General features: G+C 44.6%; 1 protein-coding gene across 1 annotated transcript in view; it reads right to left on the bottom strand.

Moving 5' to 3' along the window:
- The window catches only part of MOCS3 (molybdenum cofactor synthesis 3), a 186,064-nt gene that overhangs the window by 47,278 nt on the left and 113,430 nt on the right, over positions 1–25,356 (bottom strand). The window contains exons 6-8 of the mRNA XM_075338198.1: positions 25,156–25,273; positions 14,686–14,794; positions 14,497–14,559 (exon numbers count right to left, since the gene is read on the bottom strand). Coding sequence (XP_075194313.1) covers positions 14,497–14,559; positions 14,686–14,794; positions 25,156–25,273 — 290 coding nt within the window. The remainder of the gene's footprint in view (positions 1–14,496; positions 14,560–14,685; positions 14,795–25,155; positions 25,274–25,356) is intronic.

Below are 25,356 nucleotides of genomic sequence, written 5' to 3'. Positions count from 1 at the left end.
CGTTACTTCCCGCCCACCTTCTTCCTTCCGCATTGCCAGCGGCCGCAGGTAAGCTGCAGTTCATCGTTCCAGAGGTGTCACACGTAGCGATGTGTGCTGCCTCGGGAACGACGAACAACCTGCGTCCTCAAGAATGAACGATTTTATGAAAATGAACGACGTGTCAACGATGGACGATTTGGTGAGTATTTTCCATCGTTAACGGTCATTCGTGCGTGTCACACGCAACAACGTCGCTAACGATGACGGATGTGCGTCACGGAATCCGTGACCCCGGCGATATATCGTTAGATACATCGTTGCGTGTAACGGGGCCATAAAGCAGATCTGTCAGACAAACAAATTGATGGCATACATTAATAAATAGATCTCTTACACCAGCAGAAGCTGATGTATTAACTGTGAGGAAAGGGTTGAGAGGAAACAGTTGCTCTGATACAGGGATCACAAGAAGCCTACTTGTGCTGGGGGCAGAGTATTGATGCTGTCTTCCCCTCCTCCCCCATGTGGAAAAAGAATCAATAAGTCAATTATGCTACAATAAAATGCCGGGGACAGATGAAAGTATGAAAAATCATTTGAGTTTCATCCAGAAAACTTGGATGATTTTCATTTGATTTTCTTCCATGTGCCATTTATGTGTCTATTTTTTTGTCCCTGTAACATGTTACAGAGAATTTTCCAGTGTATGTTACTATGTATGTAACTATATGTAACATTAGTGTGTGATCCATTTTCATAAATCTGCATTAAAAAAATGTAGATGATTGACTTTCGGCACTGGTGATTTAGGATGCATGGTGAAGAGCTCCCGCACCCAGCAACGAATAAGCCTGTCAATAACGCCACGGAGTGGCCCAGACCATCAGCGGGTTAAGAAGCTGACAGCATTGGTGTACTTTTTAACAGACTGGTATTTGCTGTGCAGCACCCATAAGACAATGGCAGGAAGACGAACTGGTGGTGGGAACATCAGTGAAGGATAGGAGAACATAGCGCCAACCTCGGAACGTGTCTCAGCAACTAACCCTGACTGAGCTTCTTCTGACAGTTGAGCACACTAACAACTTAACCAAGGAGATCTCTCCTGTTGTGCTAGACTATAAAAAGCTGGCAGCAGAAGTAGCGAGATTAATTGCTTGACATACAAAAAACTCTAGAACTCATTATCCAGTCCTCCCTCAACCATATACAGGGAGAACTAAACAATCAAAAAGGCAGGATGTAAAAGTTGAAGCAGTGAGTTTCACAATTAGGGAAGGAAAATCCTAAAATATGAATCAGCTTGAAGACAGCTCTACAGAAAAAAAAAATACTCAGTGAAAAGGATGAGGACCTTGAAAATCGGTCCAGGCGTAGCAATCTGAGATTAGTAGGATTAAAGTACACAGACCCAGGCTCAGAACTCCAGAGGCTCTGCGAGAGAGATCTTCCCCTTAACTTAGGCCTCAGTCACAGTTGCAGAGTTGAAAGAGCTCACCGAGAGTTTCCGGATTTGCTTTCAGATCAAGGTGGTTCGGGAAATTGGACAGCCGAGACCATGTCAAGCAATAATGAAATTCCTTAACTATAATGACAAGTCTGACATAATGATGGCCTACAGAAAAAGGTGCAGTCCAGATGGTATTCTATCTCTCATAGTTATAATTAACTTACCCTTAAAATTATAGACTGTTCATATTTTTGTCAGCTGGCAAACTTATAAAATCAGCAAAGGGATCAAATACTTATTTCCTTCACTGTACTATAATAATATCATCCGCACTGGAGTCATTCAGATAGATCCAAAGAAACTTTTATAAAAGTCATACCAAAACAAGGGAAGGATACTCTGGAACTGGGGTCACACAGGCCTATTTCATTTATAGATCTTCATAAAAAAAGCTACTTTTTAAACCAGTGATGGCCAACCTTTTGAGCTTGGGGTGTCAAAATTCATAAAAAAAAAAAAGAGCATAACTCAGGTGGTGTGTCACTTCTCGAAAAATCCATAATTTTGTGAGTTATCTGATAATGACTGCTTGGAGGGAGGTAGAGAGGAGATTATCTCCTCTCCTCTCCCCCCAACATTGTAGACAAAAGCTGGCCCACTGTAAATATGGTATTGTGCTCAAGGAAAAGACTAAGGGTACTGTCACACTAAACGATGTACCAGCGATTCCAACCACGATACGACCTAGTCAGGATCGCTGGTAAGTCGCTGGGAGGTCAATGGTGAGATGTCACACAGTCAGACCTTACCAACGACGCAGTAGCGATAGAGGTCGCAGTAGCGACCTGCATAACGATCTCGGCGGTCATTGGAACCCTGTCACACAGCGTCAAATGCAGCGATGCGTCCTGCCCTGCGGGTGCCTGATGACCAAAAAATGAACCAGAACAGTGTGTAATGATCAGCGATTTCACAGCACGGGCCAGGTCGCTGCTTAGTGTCACACACAGCGAGATCGCTGATGAGGTCACTGGTACGTCACAAAAACTGTGACTCAGCAGAGATCTCAATAACAATCTCGCTATGTGAGAAGTACCCTTAAGTTTGCAATATCATAGAGAATAACCTCAGCACCAAATAAGACCAATTGGATTCATAAATGCTGCAAAAAATGAAAATATTTATTCCAATTCGGCACCACAAAAATATCCAATCTGACGCTTCGACCTCGTCTAGGTCTTTGTCAAGAATATCTGTGTATTGAAAAGCCAGGCTGTAGAAATATTCAGAGATAGCGCTAGGTGGGGGTATGGCAGCATAGGCTGCAGGGGATCCACCACATGTATGTAAAATGCGCCAGTCATGTCCTCTGTAATAATGTGCCCTATCCGTGTCCCCTGTAGTAATGTGACCATCTTGTCCCCTGTAGTAATGTGCCTATCCTTGTCCCCTGTATTAATGTGTCCATCCTTGTCCCCTGTAGTAATCTGTCCATCCCTGGTGGAAAAAACTTTCCAAATATCAGAGCTTATAATATAGCCAGTCTATTTCGACATGTGGTAGACTAGTTACACAATACTAATAACTATTCTATGTTAGCTTGGAGAAACAGCTGGCTGCCCCATGGGACTTGTTGCCTCTCCTCATACAACATAAGCTAAACTCCCTTTAAGAGTCAAATCTTCCTTTTTACTAACTTTTCACCTCCCTTTTCTGGTCTCCTAGTATATAACAATCATTAATCATCAAGAGTGCCCTCAAAGAACAGAGACTAAAGATGTATTTTGGTCTATCTATAGTGGCCTGAGACGAGGAGACATCATTCACAAAGAAGAAAAAAGATGGCTTAGGCCAAGATAAATTATGGACAAACTTTATATAGATATCAAATATTTTATACAAGTTCTACAAATTCATTCATTCTGCTCATCTCGACTATTTGTTAGATAAAGAAGCCACTAAGCATTCCTTGGACAATATTATAGGCCCAAATACCCAAAAATAAATATATCTACCATCTATCACAGTATAATACACAAAGTTTTGAAGCTGGACCTCAATAGATTGCTCAAGACCTGGGAAAGATGGATGGGAGATATGAATACAACAGAAATTATTTTCCTTTCGAAGGACAAGGGGAGAAAAAATATACTGAATGAAACATGGAGGGAAACTTATTTTAAAGGGGTGGTTCACCCATTTTTTTTATTTTCCCAATGAGTGTCACTTACCATTGTATGCATCTTCTCCATTGGCTTGTATTTCCAGTTCTGGCACTGAGCGGCGCTATCCTGCACGCTCAGTGCCTATCACATGACCCCCTGGAGCTGTGGCCGCCAGCATCCTCTGACGTCCCGGCATTTCTGGGCTCTCAAACTGGACGGGTACGTCAGAGGATGCCGGCGCCAATCACACTGATTGACTGGGCTGTGGGCGGTGACTACCGCACGTCACAGCTCAGCATCGAGGGGAGGATCCGGAGAGCTTTAGTGTGGAGCGGTGAAGGCAGAGAGCGCGCTTACCATCCGTCAGCTGTGGGAGGTACGGGCTCCAGTGTGGACTACAGGGGGGGTTTCCTCCACTGAAATCCCCCCTGTCACGCAAGTATGTGATCACACTGTCCACCCGCCCGCTGTGCTCAGCTGTCAGGAGAGCGGGCGGTGTCGGCAGTGTGATCATATACTCCTACCAGCAGCACAGGTGACCGGACGCTGCATGGGACCAATCTGCTCCACTCTGTCACCTGCACAACAAGTCCCAGAGTGGAGACAGTGACATGCTCTGCTCTGACACACAGTGTGCTGCATGTCACTATCTGTCTCCACTCTGGGACTTGTTGTGCAGGTGACTGGATGCTACATGTCACTAACTGCCCCACTCTGTGACTTCTGCTGCATAGTACCAACTGTATACACTCTCACCTGCACAACAAGTCCCAGAGTGGAGACAGATAGTGACATGCAGCACACTATGTGTCAGAGCAGAGCATGTCACTGTCTCCACTCTGGGACTTGTTGTGCAGGTGACCGGATGCTACATGTCACCGTCTCCACTCTGGGACTTGTTGTGCAGGTGAGAGTGTATACAGTTGGTACTATGCAGCAGAAGCCACATAGTGGGGCAGTTAGTGACATGTATCATCCGGTCACCTGCACAACAAGTCCCAGAGTGGAGACATATAGTGACATATAGCACACTATGTGTCAGAGCAGAGCATGTCACTGTCTCCACTCTGGGACTTGTTGTGCAGGTGACCGGATGCTACATGTCACCGTCTCCACTCTGGGACTTGTTGTGCAGGTGAGAGTGTATACAGTTGGTACTATGCAGCAGAAGCCACAGAGTGGGGCAGTTAGTGACATGTATCATCCGGTCACCTGCACAACAAGTCCCAGAGTGGAGACATATAGTGACATATAGCACACTATGTGTCAGAGCAGAGCATGTCACTGTCTCCACTCTGGGACTTGTTGTGCAGGTGACCGGATGCTACATGTCACTGTCTCCACTCTGGGACTTGTTGTGCAGGTGACTGGATGATACATGTCACTAACTTGCTCCACTCTGTGACTTCTGCTGCATAGTACCAACTGTATACACTCTAACCTGCACAACAAGTACCAGAGTGGAGACAGTTAGTGACATGTAACATCCGGTCACCTGCACAACAAGTCCCAGAGTGGAGACAGTGACATGCTCTGCTCTGACACATAGTGTGCTACATGTCACTGTCTCCACTCTAGGACTTGTTGTGCAGGTGACTGGATGATACATGTCACTAACTTGCTCCACTCTGTGACTTGTTGTGCAGGTGACCGGATGATACATGTCAATAACTGCCCCACTCTGAGACTTGTTCAGGTGAGAGTGTATACAGTTGGAACAATGCAGCAGAAGTCACAGAGTGGAGCGAGTTAGTGACATGTATCATCCGGTCACCTGCACAACAAGTCCCAGAGTGGATACAGTGACATGCAGCACACTATGTGTCAGAGCAGAGCATGTCACCAACTTGCTCTGCTCTGTCACCTGCGGTGCTGCATGTCACCAACTAAGGGTAAGTTCACACAGTGCGTTTTTCGTGGCGTTTTTGCGCGTTTTTCGGGTGCGTTTTTGCTCAGAAAACTGCATGACTTTGCTTCCCCAGCAAAGTCTGAGTTTTCATTTTTGCTGTCTGCACACAGCATTTTTTCAGCATTTTTTCAGCTGCGTTTTTGTGGTGCCCACAAAAACGCAGCATGTCAATTATTTTTGTGTTTTTTCACTGCGTTTTACACCTATTGAGTTGAATGAGATGTTCAAAAACGCAATGAAAAACACAATTTGCAAATATAGCTGCGTTTTAGTGTGTTTCTATGATTAAAAACGCAGCTATAAACGCAAGGGGTGGGTAGTAAAGTGACGTGTACAGGAAGAGGATTCCTTCTGTCGTTAAACACAGAAGCGTGAATCCTCCCGGTACCGTCACCACCGCTTCCATCTCCCGTCCGGTGCCATGTCAGCTCCCATGGGGCGCAATGTACGGGCGGGAGATGGAGGCAGCTGCTAAATCAAAAGTGAACAATAGAAAAAAAAATGTCATACTCACCTGTCTGCAGACTCCTGGTGCCATGTCCGCTCCCAGCTCCTCTCCCAGGACCGCCGCTCCGGCTGTGTGCAGACTCTCCGGGCATGTCCGATGCCTGCAGGACCTGGCGCTGATCACCTGATGCGGTCACCTGACGCATCAGCTGATCGTAGTTTCGCGGTGACGCCATCTTTTTAGCGCCCGGCTGGCTATCAGCTGATGCCGTCAGGAGACTTCATCAGCTGATTACCGGCAGCGATCTGACAGGATCAGACTCCCGTCCGATCGCTCAAGGAGCTGTCGGTAATCAGCACATAAGTGAGTATTTTTTTTTTTTTTCACTGATGCATCAGCTGATTGTATAACCGGCTTTTATACAATCAGCTGCTGTGAAGTGTGATTCATGTCCTTTAACCTGACATCATCTGATCGCTTTGCCTTCCAGCAAACCGATCAGAAGATATTGGATCCGGATTGGACGGCGCAGGATTACTGCGGAGGGCGGTTCTTTTTTTCAATAAAGATGGAGTCACTAATTGTGTTGTGTTTTATTTCTAATAAAAATATTTTTCTGTGTTTTGTGTTTTTTTAATCTTTACTAGAAATTCATGGTGGCCATGTCTAATATTGGCGTGACCCCATGAATTTTGGGCTTAGGGCCAGCTTATAATTTACAGCTAGCCCTAACCCCATTATTACCCAGCGAGCCACCAGTCACCAGGGCAGCTGGAAGAGTTGGATACAGCGCCAGAAGATGGCGCTTCTATGAAAGCTCCATATTCTGGGGTGGCTGCGGACTGCAATTCGCAGAGGGGGTGCCCAGAAAGCTTGGGCGCCCTGCACTGCGGATTCCAATCCCCAGCTGCCTAGTTGTACCTGGCTGGACTCAAAAATTCGGCGAAGCCCACGTCTTTTTTTTTTTTTTTAATTATTTCATGAAATTCATGAAAAAAAAAAAAAAAAAAGGGCTTCTCTATATTTTTGGTTCCCAGCTGGGTATAATTAGGCAGCTGGGGGTTGGGGGCAGCCCGTAGCTGCCTGCTGTACCTGGCTAGCATACAAAAATATGGCGAAGCCCACGTCATTTTTTTAAAAAAGTTTTCAGGCAAAAACCTTTATAATAATAATAAAAAAAAAAATGCTTCCCTGGATTTCTATTGCCAGTGAAAGTAACACCAAGCAGCGGGGGTTAGCAGCCAGTAGCTGCTTGGGTTACCCTTAGCAATAGAAAATGCAGCGGGAGCCCACAAACAATGTGATTTTTTTGTTTTTTTTATTTTTAATGAATTTTTTTAAAAAAAATCGACATGGACTTTGCCCATCGAGCACCAGAGCATTTTACTGCTCAATTCATCCCAAGTAATCAGATGACTCCAGTGTCGGCCGATTACTTGTTCTGTGTCCCCCTGCATCCATTGCAGCGTGTACGGGCTGTGAGGTCAGCGGAGTTCAGTCCAGCACTGGAGTCAGCTGATCTGAACTCAGCTGAACTCCAGCCTGCACACGCTGCGATGGATGCAGGGGGACATAGAACAAGTAAGGTCTAAGCCACACGGCGAGAAACACAGTGCGAGTGGAGTGCGATAAAACATCGCATTCCACTCGGACCAATATTAGCCTGTGTGTCAGTGCACATGAGCGATTATTTTCTCCGCCCTAATTGGACCGAGAAAACAATCGCAGCATGCTACAACTGTAATGCAAGACTCTCTCTTTTACCCATTCAAGTGTATGTGGTGAGAGAAAAATCGCACTGCACTTGCGGTACATCGGTGGACTACGAAGGAGAGAGGGAGAGAAATCCCTCCCACCACTCCTCAGTGCTGGCACACCCCTCGAGTGCCGGACCGCCCCCCGCAGCTGAGGTCTGCTCGCACAGTCGGACCTCAGTCGCAGGGACACACGCATGACACTCAGCTCTGCTGTACTGAGCATGAGCCGAGTGTAATGCGAGGGGATCGCAGTAATCCCCGTGTGGCCCCAGCCTGATCGGCCGACACTTGAGTCAGCTGATCTGAACTCAGCTGAACTCCTGTACACACAGCCCGCACACACAGCCCGCACACGGTCACATGTGATCGGCAGCAGGCAGCGACTGCTGTTAAGGCTACATTCACATGACCGTTCCGTTTTTGCGGGCCACAAAAAACATCCTAGTGGCATCTGTGTGACATCTGCGTGCCTTCCGGTTTTTTTTGCGGACCGCAAAAAACGGAAGCAGCAAGAAAGATAAATAGATGAGTAGATATAGAGATGGATAGATAGATATAGAGACAGAGGGATGAATGAATGAATGAATAGAGGGCTGGATAGATAGATAGATAAGAAAGACATATATAATGTCCTACCCCCCTGCATATTCTAAGCTGGCACCCTTTTGTGACTGTCATGTGGCACTAAGGTGCTTAGTCTTGTAATTAGCCAAAAAATAAATAAATAAAAAAAATGACATGCGGTCCCCCTATCTCTTGTAGCCAGCTAGGGTAAAGCAAACGGCTGCAGCCTGCAAACCACAGCTGGCAGCTTTACCTTGGCTGGTAATCCAAAACAGAGGCCCCCCCACACTGTTATTTTAAATTAACTAAATAATTTAAAACAAAAAACACGGGGTCCCCCGAAATTGGATCACCAGCCAAGGTAAAGCGGACAGCTGTGGTCTGGTATTCTCAGACTAGGGAGGTTCACAGTTATTGGACACTCCCCAGCCTAAAAATAGCAGGCTGCAGCCGCCCCAGAAGTAGCGCATCCATTAGATGTGCCAGTCCTGGTGCTTCGCGCCAGCTTATCCCGTTGCCCTGGTGCGGTGGCAAACGGGGTAATATATGGGGTTAATACCAGATGTGTAATGTCACCTGGCATCAAGCCCTGGAGTTAGTGATGTCAGGCGTGTATCAGATACCCGACATCACCAACCCAGGCAGTAATAAAAAAAAAAAAATAGACAACAAACACATTTTTATTTGAAAAAACACTCCCCAACACATTCCCTCTTTCACCAATTTATTAGAAAGAAAAACAAATCCAGGTCTGGTGTAATACAAGGGGGTCCCACGATGATCCATACCATAGTCAATGTCCCAGTCAATGAAGAACAGAATGTTCCCTATTTGCTGGGAGAACAGTGCAGTGACCTGAGCTAACATCAATAGGTCAGCCCAGGTCACTGCAGGGCATGACGAGTGCTGCTATCAGGAGGTTAACGAGGTATATTACCTGCGATGATCGCTGAACTCCTGACAGCAGCGCTGTCACAGAGTTCAATGACCGCCGCCTTCACAAACAAAGTATCGCGAGCGGCCCGTGACGTCACCACTAGTCACAGTCTCGGGTCGACAGCGAGAGGTGATGTGACAAGTGGCGGGTATAGACGGCAGTGACGACCGCTGATGTCAGGAGGGTAGGACTTCATCACCGTATGCAATGAACTTACTAACCTCCTGACGGTAGTGCTTGTCATCCCCGCGGCTGCTGACACTGCAGTGCGGGCCGCTGCTGACACTGCTGAGCAGGCAGCCGCGGGGCTGGGGCTGGAGCGGGACACTGACTGCACGGGCACCCGACGGAAGTCACATGGAAGTGCTTCCGTGTTGCTTCCGGGAATATTGCGGACCCATTGACTTGTATTGAGTCACGGTTCGTTATTACGGAACAGAATAGGACATGTTCCATAATAACAGAGCGGACATACGGCATCCGATGTGGTTTTTTTTGTAGGATCGGATGCACATGGAAGTGCTACCGTGTACCATCCGATCCTACACAAAAGACATTGAAAAGATGGTCCTGTCTGTGGGGCCGCAAAAAAACAGGAACTGACCAGGACAGATGGAACGGTCATGTGAATGAGCCCACTATCAGCCATTGCAGCGTGTGCGGGCTGTGAGATCAGGAGCCAGCGCCGGCCGATAAATTCTGTGTCCCGCTGCAGAAGGATCCGGTAAAATAACGGTTGCATGCGCTGCACATTTAATCCACAGAATAGGACATGTTCCATAATAACAGAGCGGACATACGGCATCCGATGTGGTTTTTTTTGTAGGATCGGATGCACATGGAAGTGCTACCGTGTACCATCCGATCCTACACAAAAGACATTGAAAAGATGGTCCTGTCTGTGGGGCCGCAAAAAAACAGGAACTGACCAGGACAGATGGAACGGTCATGTGAATGAGCCCACTATCAGCCATTGCAGCGTGTGCGGGCTGTGAGATCAGGAGCCAGCGCCGGCCGATAAATTCTGTGTCCCGCTGCAGAAGGATCCGGTAAAATAACGGTTGCATGCGCTGCACATTTAATCCACAGGATCCGGTCATATGCGGTTTGCGGATGATACGGACGACACACAGACTAGGCAAGAGGGAAAAAAGCAATCTCATCACCCTGTCACTTTTTTCCCCCCAATTATTTTTTTCACATGTTGCGCCGGCTAATAATCATTTCTGTACACACACACACACACACTCACACTCACACACACACACACTTTCTTCCCCTGGCTGTGCAGAGCTGGCAGCTTCGGATGTCTCTGTGTGATTTCTCTCAGTGCATCCACAAAGGGAAGAGGCAGGGAGGAGGCTTTGGGTGGAGAGCTGAGGGGTGTGTGTTAGATAAGCTAGACACTGCCCTAGAGCCACAAAGAATTCTGGTACTTGTAGGAACTGAACACAGGAAGTCAGAGGAGAAATTAACCCCATCAGAGCTGGAGCCAGCAATGAGTATGTGCTGCTAGTGCACAATAAAAGGTAATTTTGCTGAAAAAACATAATAGATGTGTTGAGGGGCACATATTAGCAAGATTTATCATAAAAAAAAATAGTTTTGGTAACTGGACAACTTCTTTAAGTTAATACATACTGCATTGTATGGTTTTAATATGACAAATTCCTCTAACTTTCCCGACAAGATAACAGCATGTCCTAAATACAATACGCCTTCACCTAACTATGGCATGGGGTGTGGGCATGTCCGACATCCACTAAATTCCAGGTAGGTGTTACAGAACATGTACGAGTTTTTTGGGGCATTCATCTAACTCCACAAGCTTTGCTTTTTCACCAATTGAAACCTCCTGATAAACAGACCCGTGGTAGTACAGTAAAGATGTCTAGAAATATACGTTCTTGATAGTAGCTTTAAGATGGTGTTTAATAAGTGGCTTAAAAAAAACAGTCCATCACTGGAAATGGTACTTAAGCAAATGAAGCCGTTAGTAGGTATTGAGATTATGGAAGCGGAAAGGCATAAATAAACCATGGCAAAAAGGGTTTTCCAACATGGAAGAATTGTATTGCTCTTCATTATAGACCAGACAAGATAAAAAGATTGAATAGACATTTTCGGCACACAGTGATACGGTTTGGAAGATCTGAGTAAGACTTTAGGCGCTTTTAAAATTCCAAGGTCATGATAACTACCATATGTTTATGATATTGCTGACATATGATCCATGTATTGTATAAAGGAAAGGCTCCTTTCCTATGATCCCCTCCCTTGCTTCCCGTCCCCCCCCTTTCTTTCTCTTCTCTCCATATTTAATTCAATTGATCTTTATAGAGGAGCTCTTGATGTGATATTTAAGACTTGCATATACTGTTCTTTGATTGCAAGTTTTGCTCTTTGATTGTAATACTAAGTCTTCCACTAAAATGTATTTTTTATTTTTTTTAAATGTAGATGATCAAATACCATCTCCAAGGTTAATAATGGAAATGTATCCATAAAAATCACATGCCACTCAGAGATGTTCTGTGTGGGATCCAATTTTTATTTATGCACCCATAGACTTGAATTGGGGAATCTCATATGACATTTAGAAGAGAATAGTGCATGCGCTGATTTATTTTTTTTTATTTTTACACAGATACTATGTCCATGTGAGAAAATGGTCATCTGAACAGCCCAATTCAATTTTATAGGTCAGTGTGCTCTCCAATTTTGACTGAACACACACGCCCATATTATATGCTCATCTGAACAAATCCTTAATTTGACTACTGAATCAATTGCAGCAAAAGAAATGCCTTATACATAAAACAAAAAGAAATGCATTTTTGGGGGGATGTTGGTTTTTCTAACTAAAAATTCCACTTAAACTCTAAATATATGCTAAGTTGGGAAAAATTGGCTTTTGAAGGCATAAGTTTTTGCCATCTAAATAAACAAAGTATGCGAACAGTCTGAACTGAATGGATCTATATATATTTTTTTACCTTACAAATTATATTAGGCCCTGTGCGCACGCTGCGGTTTTGCTGCATGTTTTGCTGCAGAAAATGTTTATAACCTTGACGCAGTCCTTCCCCAGCCAAACCCAAGGTAAAAAAAATGCTGTGCGTACACGTTTTTTTCACCAACAGGTTTTGATGCATGTTTTCTGCAGCAAAAAGAATTGCATGTCACTTCTTTTCCACAGGTACCTGCGTTTTTTGCCATAGATAATGGTCAAAAACCGCAGAGAACCCCCCGTGGTAAAACCGCATTCGGTTTTCGGGTGCGGTTTGCTGCGTTTTTTTACCGCGGGTGCGGTAATCTTTCAGAGGGTCCGGAATTTTCTAAAGAAAATTCCATTTTCTAGTGCGCACAGGGCCTTGCTGTGCATTTACTCCAGTATTTTTTTTTATTTATTTTACATGTGGTTAAAACTCTGAGGAAGAAGCAGTGAAGAAAAATATTTGATGGTATTACAAAGTTTTATTTTTAATTGTTGAAATTTGTGAAAAACAGCATTAAGGCTATGTGCTCACTAGAAAATTGACTTTTCTTAAGAAAATTCCGCACCCTCTGGCAGAATACCGCACCCACGTCAAAAACCGCGGTAATAACGCACCCGCGGTCTTGCCGCAATTTTCCCACGGGTTGGGACCTGCGGTTTTTTACCATTATCTATGGAAAAAAACGCAGGGACATGCAGAAAAGAAGTGACATGCTCATTCTTTTTGCTGCAGAAATTCTGAGCAAAACCTGTAGGGGAAAAAAACGCAGTGTGCCCACAACATTTTTCTTTTACCATAGGTTTTGCTGGGGAAGGACTGCAGAAAGGTTATGAACATTTTCTGCAGCAATTCATGCAGCAAAACCACGGCAAATCTGTGGCAAAAACCCAAAAACCGCAGCGTGCCTAAACTCCAAATCAAAACTTGCCTGATTGTAAAGGTTTTTTAGTCTATAGAGATGACATCCACAGACGCACTTCTGAATTTTGACTGGACACTTGGAAATTTCCATCATGCCCAGCAATGCTCCCATGACATTACCTTCAGCATTATCAGATCTAGAAGGTCTGGACCATCTTTTCCCTGACAGCAGACCTGTTCTCAAGATAGATACAGACGATTCTGTGGATATGCATTAAAGGGAACCTGTCAGGTTAAAAAAGCGTTATAACCAAGCAGGAGCATGTGTGAGCTAGTAACCCCTTCTTACCCATCCCTGTGTTATAATAATGTGTAATATGAAAGTAATAAAATAATGTTTTATTACTTACATATTCCCTATATAAATGAGCAGGGGCTGTAGCTCCATGGGCGTTGCATCGCTCCATGGGCGTTTGCATGCTTTCCTTGTCATCACGCCCTTGTGGATTTACATGAGCGAAATAACGTCTGCTCCTTCCTAATCTCGAGTGTGCGCACTTACCATTCTTGCCGCCTTCTCATCCTGGTGTTTACTTACTGGGTTCAGACGCGCGCTGCATATGACCGGAACCACAGGAATCGTGTGAGCATGCGCAGTGCGTGTCTGAAGCCGAGAAGAAACCAGGATGAGAAAGCGGCGAAAATGGTAAGCACGCACGGGATTCTGAAGGAGCTTACAGTCGCTCATGTAAATCAATGGTATCACGCCCACAGGGGCGTGATACCATGGAAAGCATGCATATGCCCACGGGGCGATGAGACCTGCTCATTTACATAGGGAATATGTAAGTAAAAAAGACATTTTCTTACTTTCATATTACACAATATTACAAGAAAGGGATGGGTAGGAAGGGGTTACTAGCTCACACATGCTCCTGCTTGTAGGCTATAATGCTTTTTGGACCTGACAGGTTCTCTTTAAGGCTGTGTGTGTACGTTGCCGAATTTCATTCATGTACGCTGCGTTTTGCACCGCAGCGTAAATGCATGCGTCCTGCGTCCCCAGCACAATGTATGAAGGTTGTGCATAATCTATGCGCACGTTGCGTTTGAGAGCGCAATGATTTGGATGCCAAAATTTTGTTCCAAATCACTGCGTTCCAAAAAGCAACATGTCAATTATTCAGTGCGGTTTGGATGTTGCTCCCACTCTATCTATGGGAGAGCCAGCATCCAGAGCGCATGAAATCGGCTTTTTTTCTGCAGAAACACTGCATCCATGACACAGTGTTTCTGCAGCGATTTGAAGCGCAAATGTGCTGTCAAATCCCTGCAGAAATTTCTGCAGGGACATGACGCAACGTGTGCACATAGCCTAAATGTACGATTTACCCCAAGATAACTTGAACTGCAGTAAAGGATACAGGCCATTCCAGATGCTAACTTAAACACTTCCAGAGCTTGCATGCATCCCATGATTCCAGGCACTGAAATAAACCCATATGCAATAAATAAGAATTCAATGAACAAAATTGAAAAACAATTCACATATTTGATAAGAAAAAGCAGGCTCAGAATTTGACCTAATGAAAATGAATTTAATATACACCTACCAATACCAAGAACTCCACCATCTGCACAGTTTGTTACAGTATCTGGAGGTGGAGGTACAGGAAATAGGCACCGGTAACAAGGTCCTCCTTTATGATTATACACTGTAAGCTAAAGAGAAAATTTACTTTAATAAAAATTATATATATATATATATAAATATATTTTTTTTTTTTATTAAATGTTTGAAAAATGTGTTTTTGGATAATGCTTATGATAAACATTAATCAGCTAGATTTATTTAAGAGGGTTACCCAGCAAAGTACATTTTAATGAATAGATCTTGGTCTATTAATAAGTTCCATAATTGGATGTGGTGAGCTAATCTTATATGTGTGTCCCTGCCATGTACTGTAAAATGGCCGTGTCTGACCATACAGGGGCATGGTCTGATCATACCACAGCTCCTGAGCAGGGAAAGAAGTATAAGTCACTTATGGTAAGTGAGTATACAGACAACAGTACCTTTGCAGCCAAGCCCGTATTTACCACTAGTCAATATTTAACATTTTTTATTTGAAATCATCCCTCCCCTTCGTCCAGACTGTACAGTTAGGTCCAGAAATATTTGGACAGTGACACAATTTTCGCGAGTTGGGCTCTGCATGCCACCACATTGGATTTGAAATGAAACCTCTACAACAGAATTCAAGTGCAGATTGTAACGTTTAATTTGAAGGTTTGAACAAAAATATCTGATAGAAATTGTAGGAATTGTACACATTTCTTTACAAACACTCCACATTTTAGGAGGTCAAAAGTAATTGGACAAATAAACCAAACCCAAACAAAATATTTTTATTTTCAATATTTTGTTGCGAATCCTTTGGAGGCAATCACTGCCTTAAGTCTGGAACCCATGGACATCACCAAACGCTGGGTTTCCTCCTTCTTAATGCTTTGCCAGGCCTTTACAGCCGCAGCCTTCAGGTCTTGCTTGTTTGTGGGTCTTTCCGTCTTAAGTCTGGATTTGAGCAAGTGAAATGCATGCTCAATTGGGTTAAGATCTGGTGATTGACTTGGCCATTGCAGAATGTTCCACTTTTTTGCACTCATGAACTCCTGGGTAGCTTTGGCTGTATGCTTGGGGTCATTGTCCATCTGTACTATGAAGCGCCGTCCGATCAACTTTGCGGCATTTGGCTGAATCTGGGCTGAAAGTATATCCCGGTACACTTCAGAATTCATCCGGCTACTCTTGTATGCTGTTATGTCATCAATAAACACAAGTGACCCAGTGCCATTGAAAGCCATGCATGCCCATGCCATCACGTTGCCTCCACCATGTTTTACAGAGGATGTGGTGTGCCTTGGATCATGTGCCGTTCCCTTTCTTCTCCAAACTTTTTTCTTCCCATCATTCTGGTACAGGTTGATCTTTGTCTGATCTGTCCATAGAATACTTTTCCAGAACTGAGCTGGCTTCATGAGATGTTTTTCAGCAAATTTAACTCTGGCCTGTCTATTTTTGGAATTGATGAATGGTTTGCATCTAGATGTGAACCCTTTGTATTTACGTTCATGGAGTCTTCTCTTTACTGTTGACTTAGAGACAGATACACCTACTTCACTGAGAGTGTTCTGGACTTCAGTTGATGTTGTGAACGGGTTCTTCTTCACCAAAGAAAGTATGCGGCGATCATCCACCACTGTTGTCATCCGTGGACACCCAGGCCTTTTTGAGTTCCCAAGCTCACCAGTCAATTCCTTTTTTCTCAGAATGTACCCGACTGTTGATTTTGCTACTCCAAGCATGTCTGCTATCTCTCTGATGGATTTTTTCTTTTTTTTCAGCCTCAGGATGTTCTGCTTCACCTCAATTGAGAGTTCCTTAGATCGCATGTTGTCTGGTCACAGCAACAGCTTCCAAATGCAAAACCACACACCTGTAATGAACCCCAAACCTTTTAACTACTTCATTGATTACAGGTTAACGAGGGAGACGCCTTCAGAGTTAATTGCAGCCCTTAGACTCCCTTATCCAATTACTTTTGGTTCCTTGAAAAAGTGGAGGCTATGCATTACAGAGCTATGATTCCTAAACCCTTTCTCCGATTTGGATGTGAAAACTCTCATATTGCAGCTGAGAGTGTGCACTTTCAGCCCATATTATATATATAATTGTATTTCTGAACATGTTTTTGTAAACAGCTAAAATAACAAAACTTGTGTCACTGTCCAAATATTTCTGGACCTAACTGTATACGAACACCGGAGTCTTTGCGGGGATTTGGGCCAGTCTCCCTGTATTCATTTGTATTAGCTTCTTTAAGAGGCTAATACAAATAACCATGGACCTCCCCAGCCTGCGAATACCAATCCCTACCTGTCAGCTTTATCATGGCTGTGGGGGACCATATGACGTTTTTTAAAAAATTATTTAAATAATTTAAAAAACAAAAACAAAAAGAGCCGCATAGGGTCCCTCTTATTTTGATACACAATCAAGATAAGCACACGGCTGGGGGCTGCAGCCTGTAGCCGCCTGCTTTATATACGCTGGGGAGACTCTATGCCATTTTTTACATTTATTTATACACCACCATAGGGACGAAGACACTGTGTGTGATTACAACCAATCATAGACGCTGTCACACAGGGTGGGGCATGGTCTGACTGCAACCAATCACAGACGCCTGGAGTGATGGTGGGTGAGGGAAGCAGTGAATATGTATCAGAGTTAATGAGTGGAAATAGAAGTAGTGTTACAGCCAAGGAAATGGTCGGCAAGTATAATGGTCCTGCTTTATTTCTTATTTTCGTTGTTTTTCCTTTTTTTTTTTTATTTCTAATCATTATCCGGGTTGACGAACCAGAACAGTAACACGGAGTTCCCTGAGAAATCTGTGTTCGGGGTGCATGCACGGATCCCGAACTTTACAGTTCGCGTTTGCCCATCACTAATCATGAACCACCACACAGACTAAGTGTATAACAAATGGACATACATGCTCCCTGAGGATGCAGGATGAAATGTGCATCACGGCACTGCAACACTTCATCTAGGTCTCTACATAATAGATAGGTATGTTATACCTTTACTTACTTTCTACAAGTCTGCATCTATATTTTATGTATAACACTATGTTTACTTATGGCTACTCAGCCAACACTCCACTATTAAAATTATTCCAACGGGGGCGTGGCCTGGCAATGGAGGAGTGAGGACGCTGTGTGATCTCTCTCCCACGCTTGGACTGGCTTTAGGCTCCATTCTGCATACCCACCCAACATTGCAGCCACAAATGCCGGCCAAAAAGAAGGGGACCGGCGGGGGGATGATGGTGGACTCACCGGTGCCTCCCTCAGAAAGTATTACCAGGTTCCTGAGGAGCTCTACCGGACAGGGCCTGGCACAGATGGAGCTTAACATGGCGGCCGCTGAAGAATCTGCAGGGCCTTCCCTGCACCTTAGTTTCCACACAGAACGTGCCCAGGGGACATCGCTGGGAGACGGGGGCTCCCAGGAACAGAGTGGAGTGAACCTGGAGGCTGGAGTACACAAGAGACAGCAACATCAGGGTGCCCGCTCCTTACCTGAAATGGCGGCAGGCACACGTGGAGAGCGTGCTCCTCATCACAGCACAGAGATGACAGGCGTCGCAGACACAGAGGTTGGTGGTACAGAAAATCAGGCAGAGGGTGAGAGGCATCAGGTTACCTCGCAGCTGCAGCAGGGATTTCTGAACAATGCAACCCCCGTAGAGATCTCTGTGAAGAGGCGGGACATTCAAATGCCCAGCCCGACTGACATTCCACTCTCACACGCTGCTGTATGTGCACTCCCTAGCTACCTGAACACTGCTGAGCACTGTGTGGAAGCTAACGCTGGGACTGCTACACCTGCTCCTGATCATCCCTCAATGTCTCAAAGTAAACAGCACTACACACAATCAGAGATGGGGTCCCCCTCAGTCCATAGGTCACTGTCACCCATACAAAGCAGTGCCCTGACAGTGGAGACTCCCTTCTCCCCAGAAAAAGGCTCGGTCCCTGCTGTGTTCAGACCATCACAGTCTGGTCAGGGGGATGGGAGTATACAGGAAGAAATGCAAGAGGACTGTGTGTGGGATGACCTCAAAGCCAGAATAAGGACTATTCCTACCAGAGAGGAAATGGAAAACTACATCTCCAGATTAGAGGCCTCGAACAGAGCAGAATCGGCTTCCATCAGGGGAGAGGTACAGCAACTGTCGGAGCGGGTGACGGCGACCGAATCCTGCAATACCTCTATCTCACTACAGCTAAATACACAGGCACAGGCACTATCTACCCAAGCTCGACAGATAGAACATCTGACAGATTTGCTTGATGACCTCGAAAACAGAGGGAGGCGAAATAACATTAGAATACGGGGTATCCCAGAAACCCTCGCCCCCCAAGATCTAGATGAGTCACTGCGACATCTCTTTAATTCAATATTGGGCCTTCCACGGGACTCCCGTTTGGAATTAGATAGGGCACACAGATCTCTGGTCCCTAAACCAGATGAAGGGTCTAGTCCATGGGACATTATCTGTAAAGTCCATAAATACAAGATAAAGGAAGAAATCTTGAGAAAGGCACGGCAGAAGGACCCCATCTTATTCAAGAACATGTCAATCCAATTGCTGCAGGACTTGTCTCGGCACACATTACAAAAACGCAGGGTTCTAAGGCCCCTATTGGATGCCCTGAGACAGAGGAACATCCTTTACTCATGGGTGGGGATTCCCATTTAAATTGCAAGTCCGACAAGGTGGTTCTTCACATATGCTGCAGTCTCCGAAAGACATACCGGCTTTCTGTGTGGCCCTTGGGATTCCTGTGGTGCACATCGCTACTTACGATTGGCCACATGTTCATGGGATACCGGAGGTGGTGGCGGAGACTCCTCGGTCGCAGCGGGCCCGTAAGAGTGGAGCAAAGTCCGGAGCACCACCAACAAGTGGAGACTGAGAGTCCCTGGACTATCCTAAATAGGATACATTGATATGTGAAGAGAGGTGATGGTTATGCCATACAGGGTTCACTGGTTTATGCAGGCAACCAATATTTCTAATGTCAGCATTGATAATTCTGGTTTCATATCTTCATAGAGTTTATTGTGTTTAGGATTGTTGGATTGGGTGCATTAAAGTCTACATATTCAGTTAAGTTGGGCCTGGGGCCGGTCCGGCGGGGAACACGCCTCCGTTGAAAGTTCACGTTCCCTTGGGGCTCTACACGCTGCAGGCAGGAGTAGTATATACTGGCCCCCAATTGTAAACTGTTACTCACTCTAAGAGTATTTCGTATAGATAGGTTATTTGTATAACTAATTCTTTGTCTGGTACTGTGATTTTTCGACTCTTCTATCTTATTCTTTTCTCTCCTCTATTCCTGAAGTAACCCTTTCTTAACCACCCCCCCTTTTTCTTTTTCTCTTCTTTCGTCCTCTCTTTCCCTCCTTCTCTTCTTTCTGTTCTTTTCTGCCCTCTATACTAAAGTTTCGCTCTCACGTCATCTAGCTGTCTTAAAACTCACTCTCTTCCCTCTGACTCTGTGTGAAATCCCCAACTTACCTAGTGTGTTTTTTTTTTTCTCTCCCTGACAGAGGTGTTGTACTGAACTAAGATGCCACAACTTAAATTGAGCTCACTGAATGTCCGAGGTTTTAACACCCCTCAGAAGAGGTCTCACATATTATATGAGATGCATAAACAAAGAACTCAGATTATAATACTACAAGAAACCCACTTTAAAACCGGACATGTACCCGACATTCGTAATAGATACTATACACACTGGTTCCACAGCACGAATAGTGAATCGAGATCTAAGGGAGTCTCAATAGTTCTACACAAAAGCCTGATACATTCAGTGATAGATTCCAAATTAGACGAGGCAGGTAGATATGTGATACTAAAAATTAAGATATGCTCAACAGTGTATACGATCGCAGGCTGGTACGGCCCTAATTGTAATCAGACTAACGCTTGTCGCTCTTTCCTAAAGGTTCTGTCAGATTTTGCGGAGGGGGAAGTGTTGGTGGGCGGCGACTTCAATCTTACACTAAATCCGGTAGTGGACGTGTCGACTGGGAGGAGTGCCATACCTCTGAGACGCCTGACGGCCCTGAAGCGTGAGTTGCATAACCTTCATCTGGTGGACGTATGGAGAATTATGCATCCCCAGGAAAGGGACTATACATTTTTCTCCATCCCACATCAAACATATAGTCGAATCGACTTTTTTTTGGTCAGCCAGCGGGTCCTTGCGTGGCACCCGACCCCTACCATTGGGAATGTGGTCTGGTCCGATCATGCCCCAGTCTTTCTAGATGTCTCACCCCCAGACTACCCAAACCGAACGTGGACGTGGAGATTGAACGACTCCCTGTTGAGAGATGAGGGGTGCATCTCGGAGGTAAAAGAGTCTATGGAATTTTTTGTGTCCTCACATGCAGCTGATTCTACGCCCTTGCCTCTTCAATGGGAGGCTTTTAAATGCGTTATCCGAGGAATTTTAATTAAGCATGGGGCACGGAAAAAACAGCGGAAATTTCTCTGCTCCTTAAGGAAATTTCCACGTTGGAAACTTCTCATAAATCCAACCCCTCCCCAGAACCAGGGAAGCTCTGCGGAGTTTGCTGGACAGCAGACTACTAAAGTTCAAAACCCAATTTAAAAGGGTGTTGTATAGACACTCTGACAAATGTGGCCGTCCGCTCTCACGCCTTCTTCACCCTCGGGATCAGGCTTTATATATCCCTAAACTGAAGTCCCAGAAGAATACCGATACATACGACCCCACTAAAATTCTAGGTATTTTCAAGGAGTATTACGCAGATCTATATAATATACAGGGGAAATACTCAGATATGGCTCCACAGGACCTCCAAAAACGCATAGATGACTACGTCGCTGAAACCCCTCTTCCAGTGTTAGACATGGGGACCATAACACGGTTAGATGACAGGTTTGGGGAAGATGAAATAGCAGCAGCAATAGGGGACTCCCCAAACGGGAAAAGTCCGGGTCCGACGGATTTTCGCCTGCTTTCTATAAATTATTCAAAAGCCAAATTACCCCTTTTATGACGAAAGTCTATAATTCGGTATCGGACACATCCCCTTTTGCTCCTCAATCACTGGAAGCCCACATTGCAGTACTGCCAAAACCCGGGAAAGATCAGTCGGTGGTTTCTAACTACCGTCCGATCTCTCCAATAAATATAGACATAAAAATCTTTGCTAAACTTCTGGCAAATAGACTAGCCCCCCTTTTACCGTCCTTAATCCACACGGACCAGGTTGGGTTTGTACAGGGAAGGGAGGCCCGAGACAATGTAAACAAGACGATACATTTAATAGCAAGAGCCTCGTCTCAATCGCTACCCTTGGGGCTCTTGTCAATAGACGCAGAAAAAGCATTTGACCCTGTGCATTGGGGGTGTATGAGATCAGCACTAAGTCAGATAGGGCTAGGCCCGAATTTTCTTGGCAAGGTCATGGCACTGTACTCCAGACAATCAGCTCGTGTCAGGGCTAACGGTGCCCTGTCTGGCACGGTAGCAATCAAACATGGCACCCGACAGGGTTGCCCCCTATCTCCCCTTCTTTATGTCATAGTAATGGAGCACCTTGCGGTGGCAATTAGGGGGAATCCCAATGTACATGGTCTGAGCCTTGGGCACAAGGAATATAAAACAGCTATGTACGCGGATGACCTTCTGCTGTACACCTCCCAACCTTTGGTCTCATTCCCCTCGTTAATAAAAGAATTCGAACGGTTTAGTAACTTGAGTAATTTCAAAATAAACTACTCCAAAACGGAGGCATTAAATATATCCCTGAACCCGGCTGAGGTTACAATCCTAAAAAGTAAATTCCCCTTTCGATGGCAAAACACATCAATCAAATATCTCGGAGTTTCGGTCCCTTCCAAGTTAAGCCTGCTGTAGTCTTTGAATTACCAGAACCTCTTAAATAAAACTCTCAAAGACCTGGAGAACTATAATAGGAAACCTCTCTCGTGGTTTGGTCGGATAAATTCTTTTAAAATGGACATCCTCCCGAGGTTCCTTTATATTTTTCAGACAGTCCCCATAAATCCTCCTTCGGCCCTCTTTAAGACCCTCAGGTCCGCACTGATCCTTTTTTTTGGAAAGGAGGTAAGCCTCGGATTAGCTACAAGACACTGGTCCAATCTAAGCAGAGGGGAGGAGCTGGGTTGCCGGACTTACAGGCCTATCATAGAGCTTCCCTGGTTGCCCGCTTGATTGATTGGCGATATCACAAAGAGACCAAACAGTGGGTGGAGTTGGAACAAACTTTTTCCCAGGTCCCTCTTAGAGGACTCCCATGGATTCAGAAAGAGGACACGGAGGCGGTAAAGAAACAGACAGACCCAAATGGGATTCTGTTCAGGGCGACTTTGGAACCTTGGGAGGACATAAAATGCAAGGGCAGCCTTTCGGGTAGTCACACCCCATTGGCTCCCCTGTTCGATAATCCAGGCTTCCCTCCGGGATGCAACGCAGACAGGTTTCTCGGATGGGAGAGGGGGTTGGACATCAGATTGGGGCAGATCTTACAGGGTAAACACATGCCTCCTTTCGCAGAAATACAGGCCACATTCCCAGACCTTCACTTGAACTGGTTTGAATATATGCAGCTACACTCTTTTGTGCGGTCATGGCTCGGGGGGGGGACTTCCCCCAGATCCGACTACGTCCACGCCATTTGAACGTTTATTTTTTCAGTCTTCGCCGCCCACACACTCGATCTCACTCATATATCGTTTGATTATTGAGGCCCGTGGTTCGGAGGACCCTGGGTATCTCCGAAAGTGGGAAACCGAACTTGGTCTCAGATTTTCGGAAGAGGAAAAGCGGAAGGCCTTCCTGTTCTCTCACAAAATTTCAGTAGCTTGTAGTGCTCAGAAAAAGAGCTACAAGCTGTTAGCGAGATGGTACCAGTGTCCTGCCACATTACACAGAGTCTTTCCATCAGTCTCGGAATGCTGCTGGCGATGCGGAATGGACAAAGGCACGCTGACCCATATTTGGTGGGCATGTCAGAAATTGTCAAACTTCTGGTCTCAGGTGTTTCAAGTGTATAATCAAATGTCTGGTGAGAACATCACCCCCTCAATTAAAATAGTACTTCTGTCAATTCTACCCGGCTCGGTAAGGCAGCAAAAGAGGAGCCTTCTACGATTTTGCTTGATAGCAGCCCGAGCGGTCATTCCTAGGCACTGGAGAGCCACAGAGGCCCCCACTATCGGAGAATGGCAGACGGAGCTGTCACATATTTGTCACATGGAGGAACTTTCAGCAATGGTGATGGGAAGGAACGAAAAATTTATTAAGGTCTGGCAACCCTGGGTGTTGTTCAAGGAGTCCTCAGACTTTCAAGCCTTGTTTCGGTAACAGCACATACCCACACACTCTCCTTACCTTCCCCTCCAACCCTTTGTCCAATCCCTCTTGGTCTCTTATTTTCCTCTGTCCTTCTCCCCCCCTCTTTTCTTCTGTTTTTAATACTCTTAGAATACTTATTTTTCTTTGTTGTTTGAAGTCTAGTTAGCCATATCTTGAGGAGATTCAGGTTAGGTTGGAAAATATCAAACCGACCCGGAGGCTTCCCTTAAGTAATATGTGGTTGTGTGATACGATATCGAGATAAACCGTTGCGACCGTCATATTCAGTCATCGGGTCGATAATATAAAGAGGATGTGGCTAATGTATTATTCAGTTTTTTATTCATACTCTTTGTTGCTTTTTTTATGTAATCATATTTTGATGAAAAAATTTCAATAAAAACAGATTTATCATAAAATTATTAGAACACTAGGTGATGTAGACCTATTGATAGTTTATTCATCATCTGTTATTCTATTGTTTGTACTTTTCAGCCATATCATACCTATACCTAAGCTATGCAATTGATTGCTTCTTACCAAGAAAACATACTACATTTCAGCTGTATTTTATCTGTTCATATGTAATTAATTGTTATATATCCTTATATCTAAATATACCTTGTCTGTACAGTATTTATTGAAATAGTCTCTTAGTTTTAGCTTAGTGGTTATAATTGAATGTTATTGCCCCCTTCTGGATATCTTGTTAATTTTATTCTACATTTTAATAATCCTTAATAAAGAACTATGTTTTTGTAAATATAACCAGGTACATATGCACCTTTTCTACTCTTCATGGAGTTGTGGTTTTTGAATGGTTAAAGGGGTGTGTTCCCTTCAGATAATAATGCTCATATCTAAAGATCTAAAAATCTGTGTAAATAGGGTCACGTGGTATGATTGATCTATCAGAGCACCATGGCTTCTGTTATATAAGACACCACAACGTTATGGATACTAAGGTTTAAAAAATGTTGAAAATACTGTTGCAATAAAAATAAAAACCAATACATGGAACCTCCTATACTATTTCATATTATCCAAAACTGAAAATTATTTCACTTCAAAATGTCTAAAACCATTACCTGGCCTTCCCATCTTAATGCACTTGCTGATACTAATGGTTTACCAGCCGCAACACAAGCATCATTGATCAAATATCTGGTTGGAACATTGTCGGAGCAGTCTGCTATGACATCATATGTTATAGGTTATGTAAGGATAGTACACTAATCAGGAATAGATTTCACGTGCATGAGAAGAAACTTGTCATACTCAATGTACAT

Source organism: Anomaloglossus baeobatrachus, chromosome 3 (genome assembly GCF_048569485.1).
Source record: "Anomaloglossus baeobatrachus isolate aAnoBae1 chromosome 3, aAnoBae1.hap1, whole genome shotgun sequence".
NCBI classification, from domain to species: Eukaryota; Metazoa; Chordata; class Amphibia; order Anura; family Aromobatidae; genus Anomaloglossus; species Anomaloglossus baeobatrachus.
This window is presented reverse-complemented; position numbering and strand designations above follow the sequence as displayed.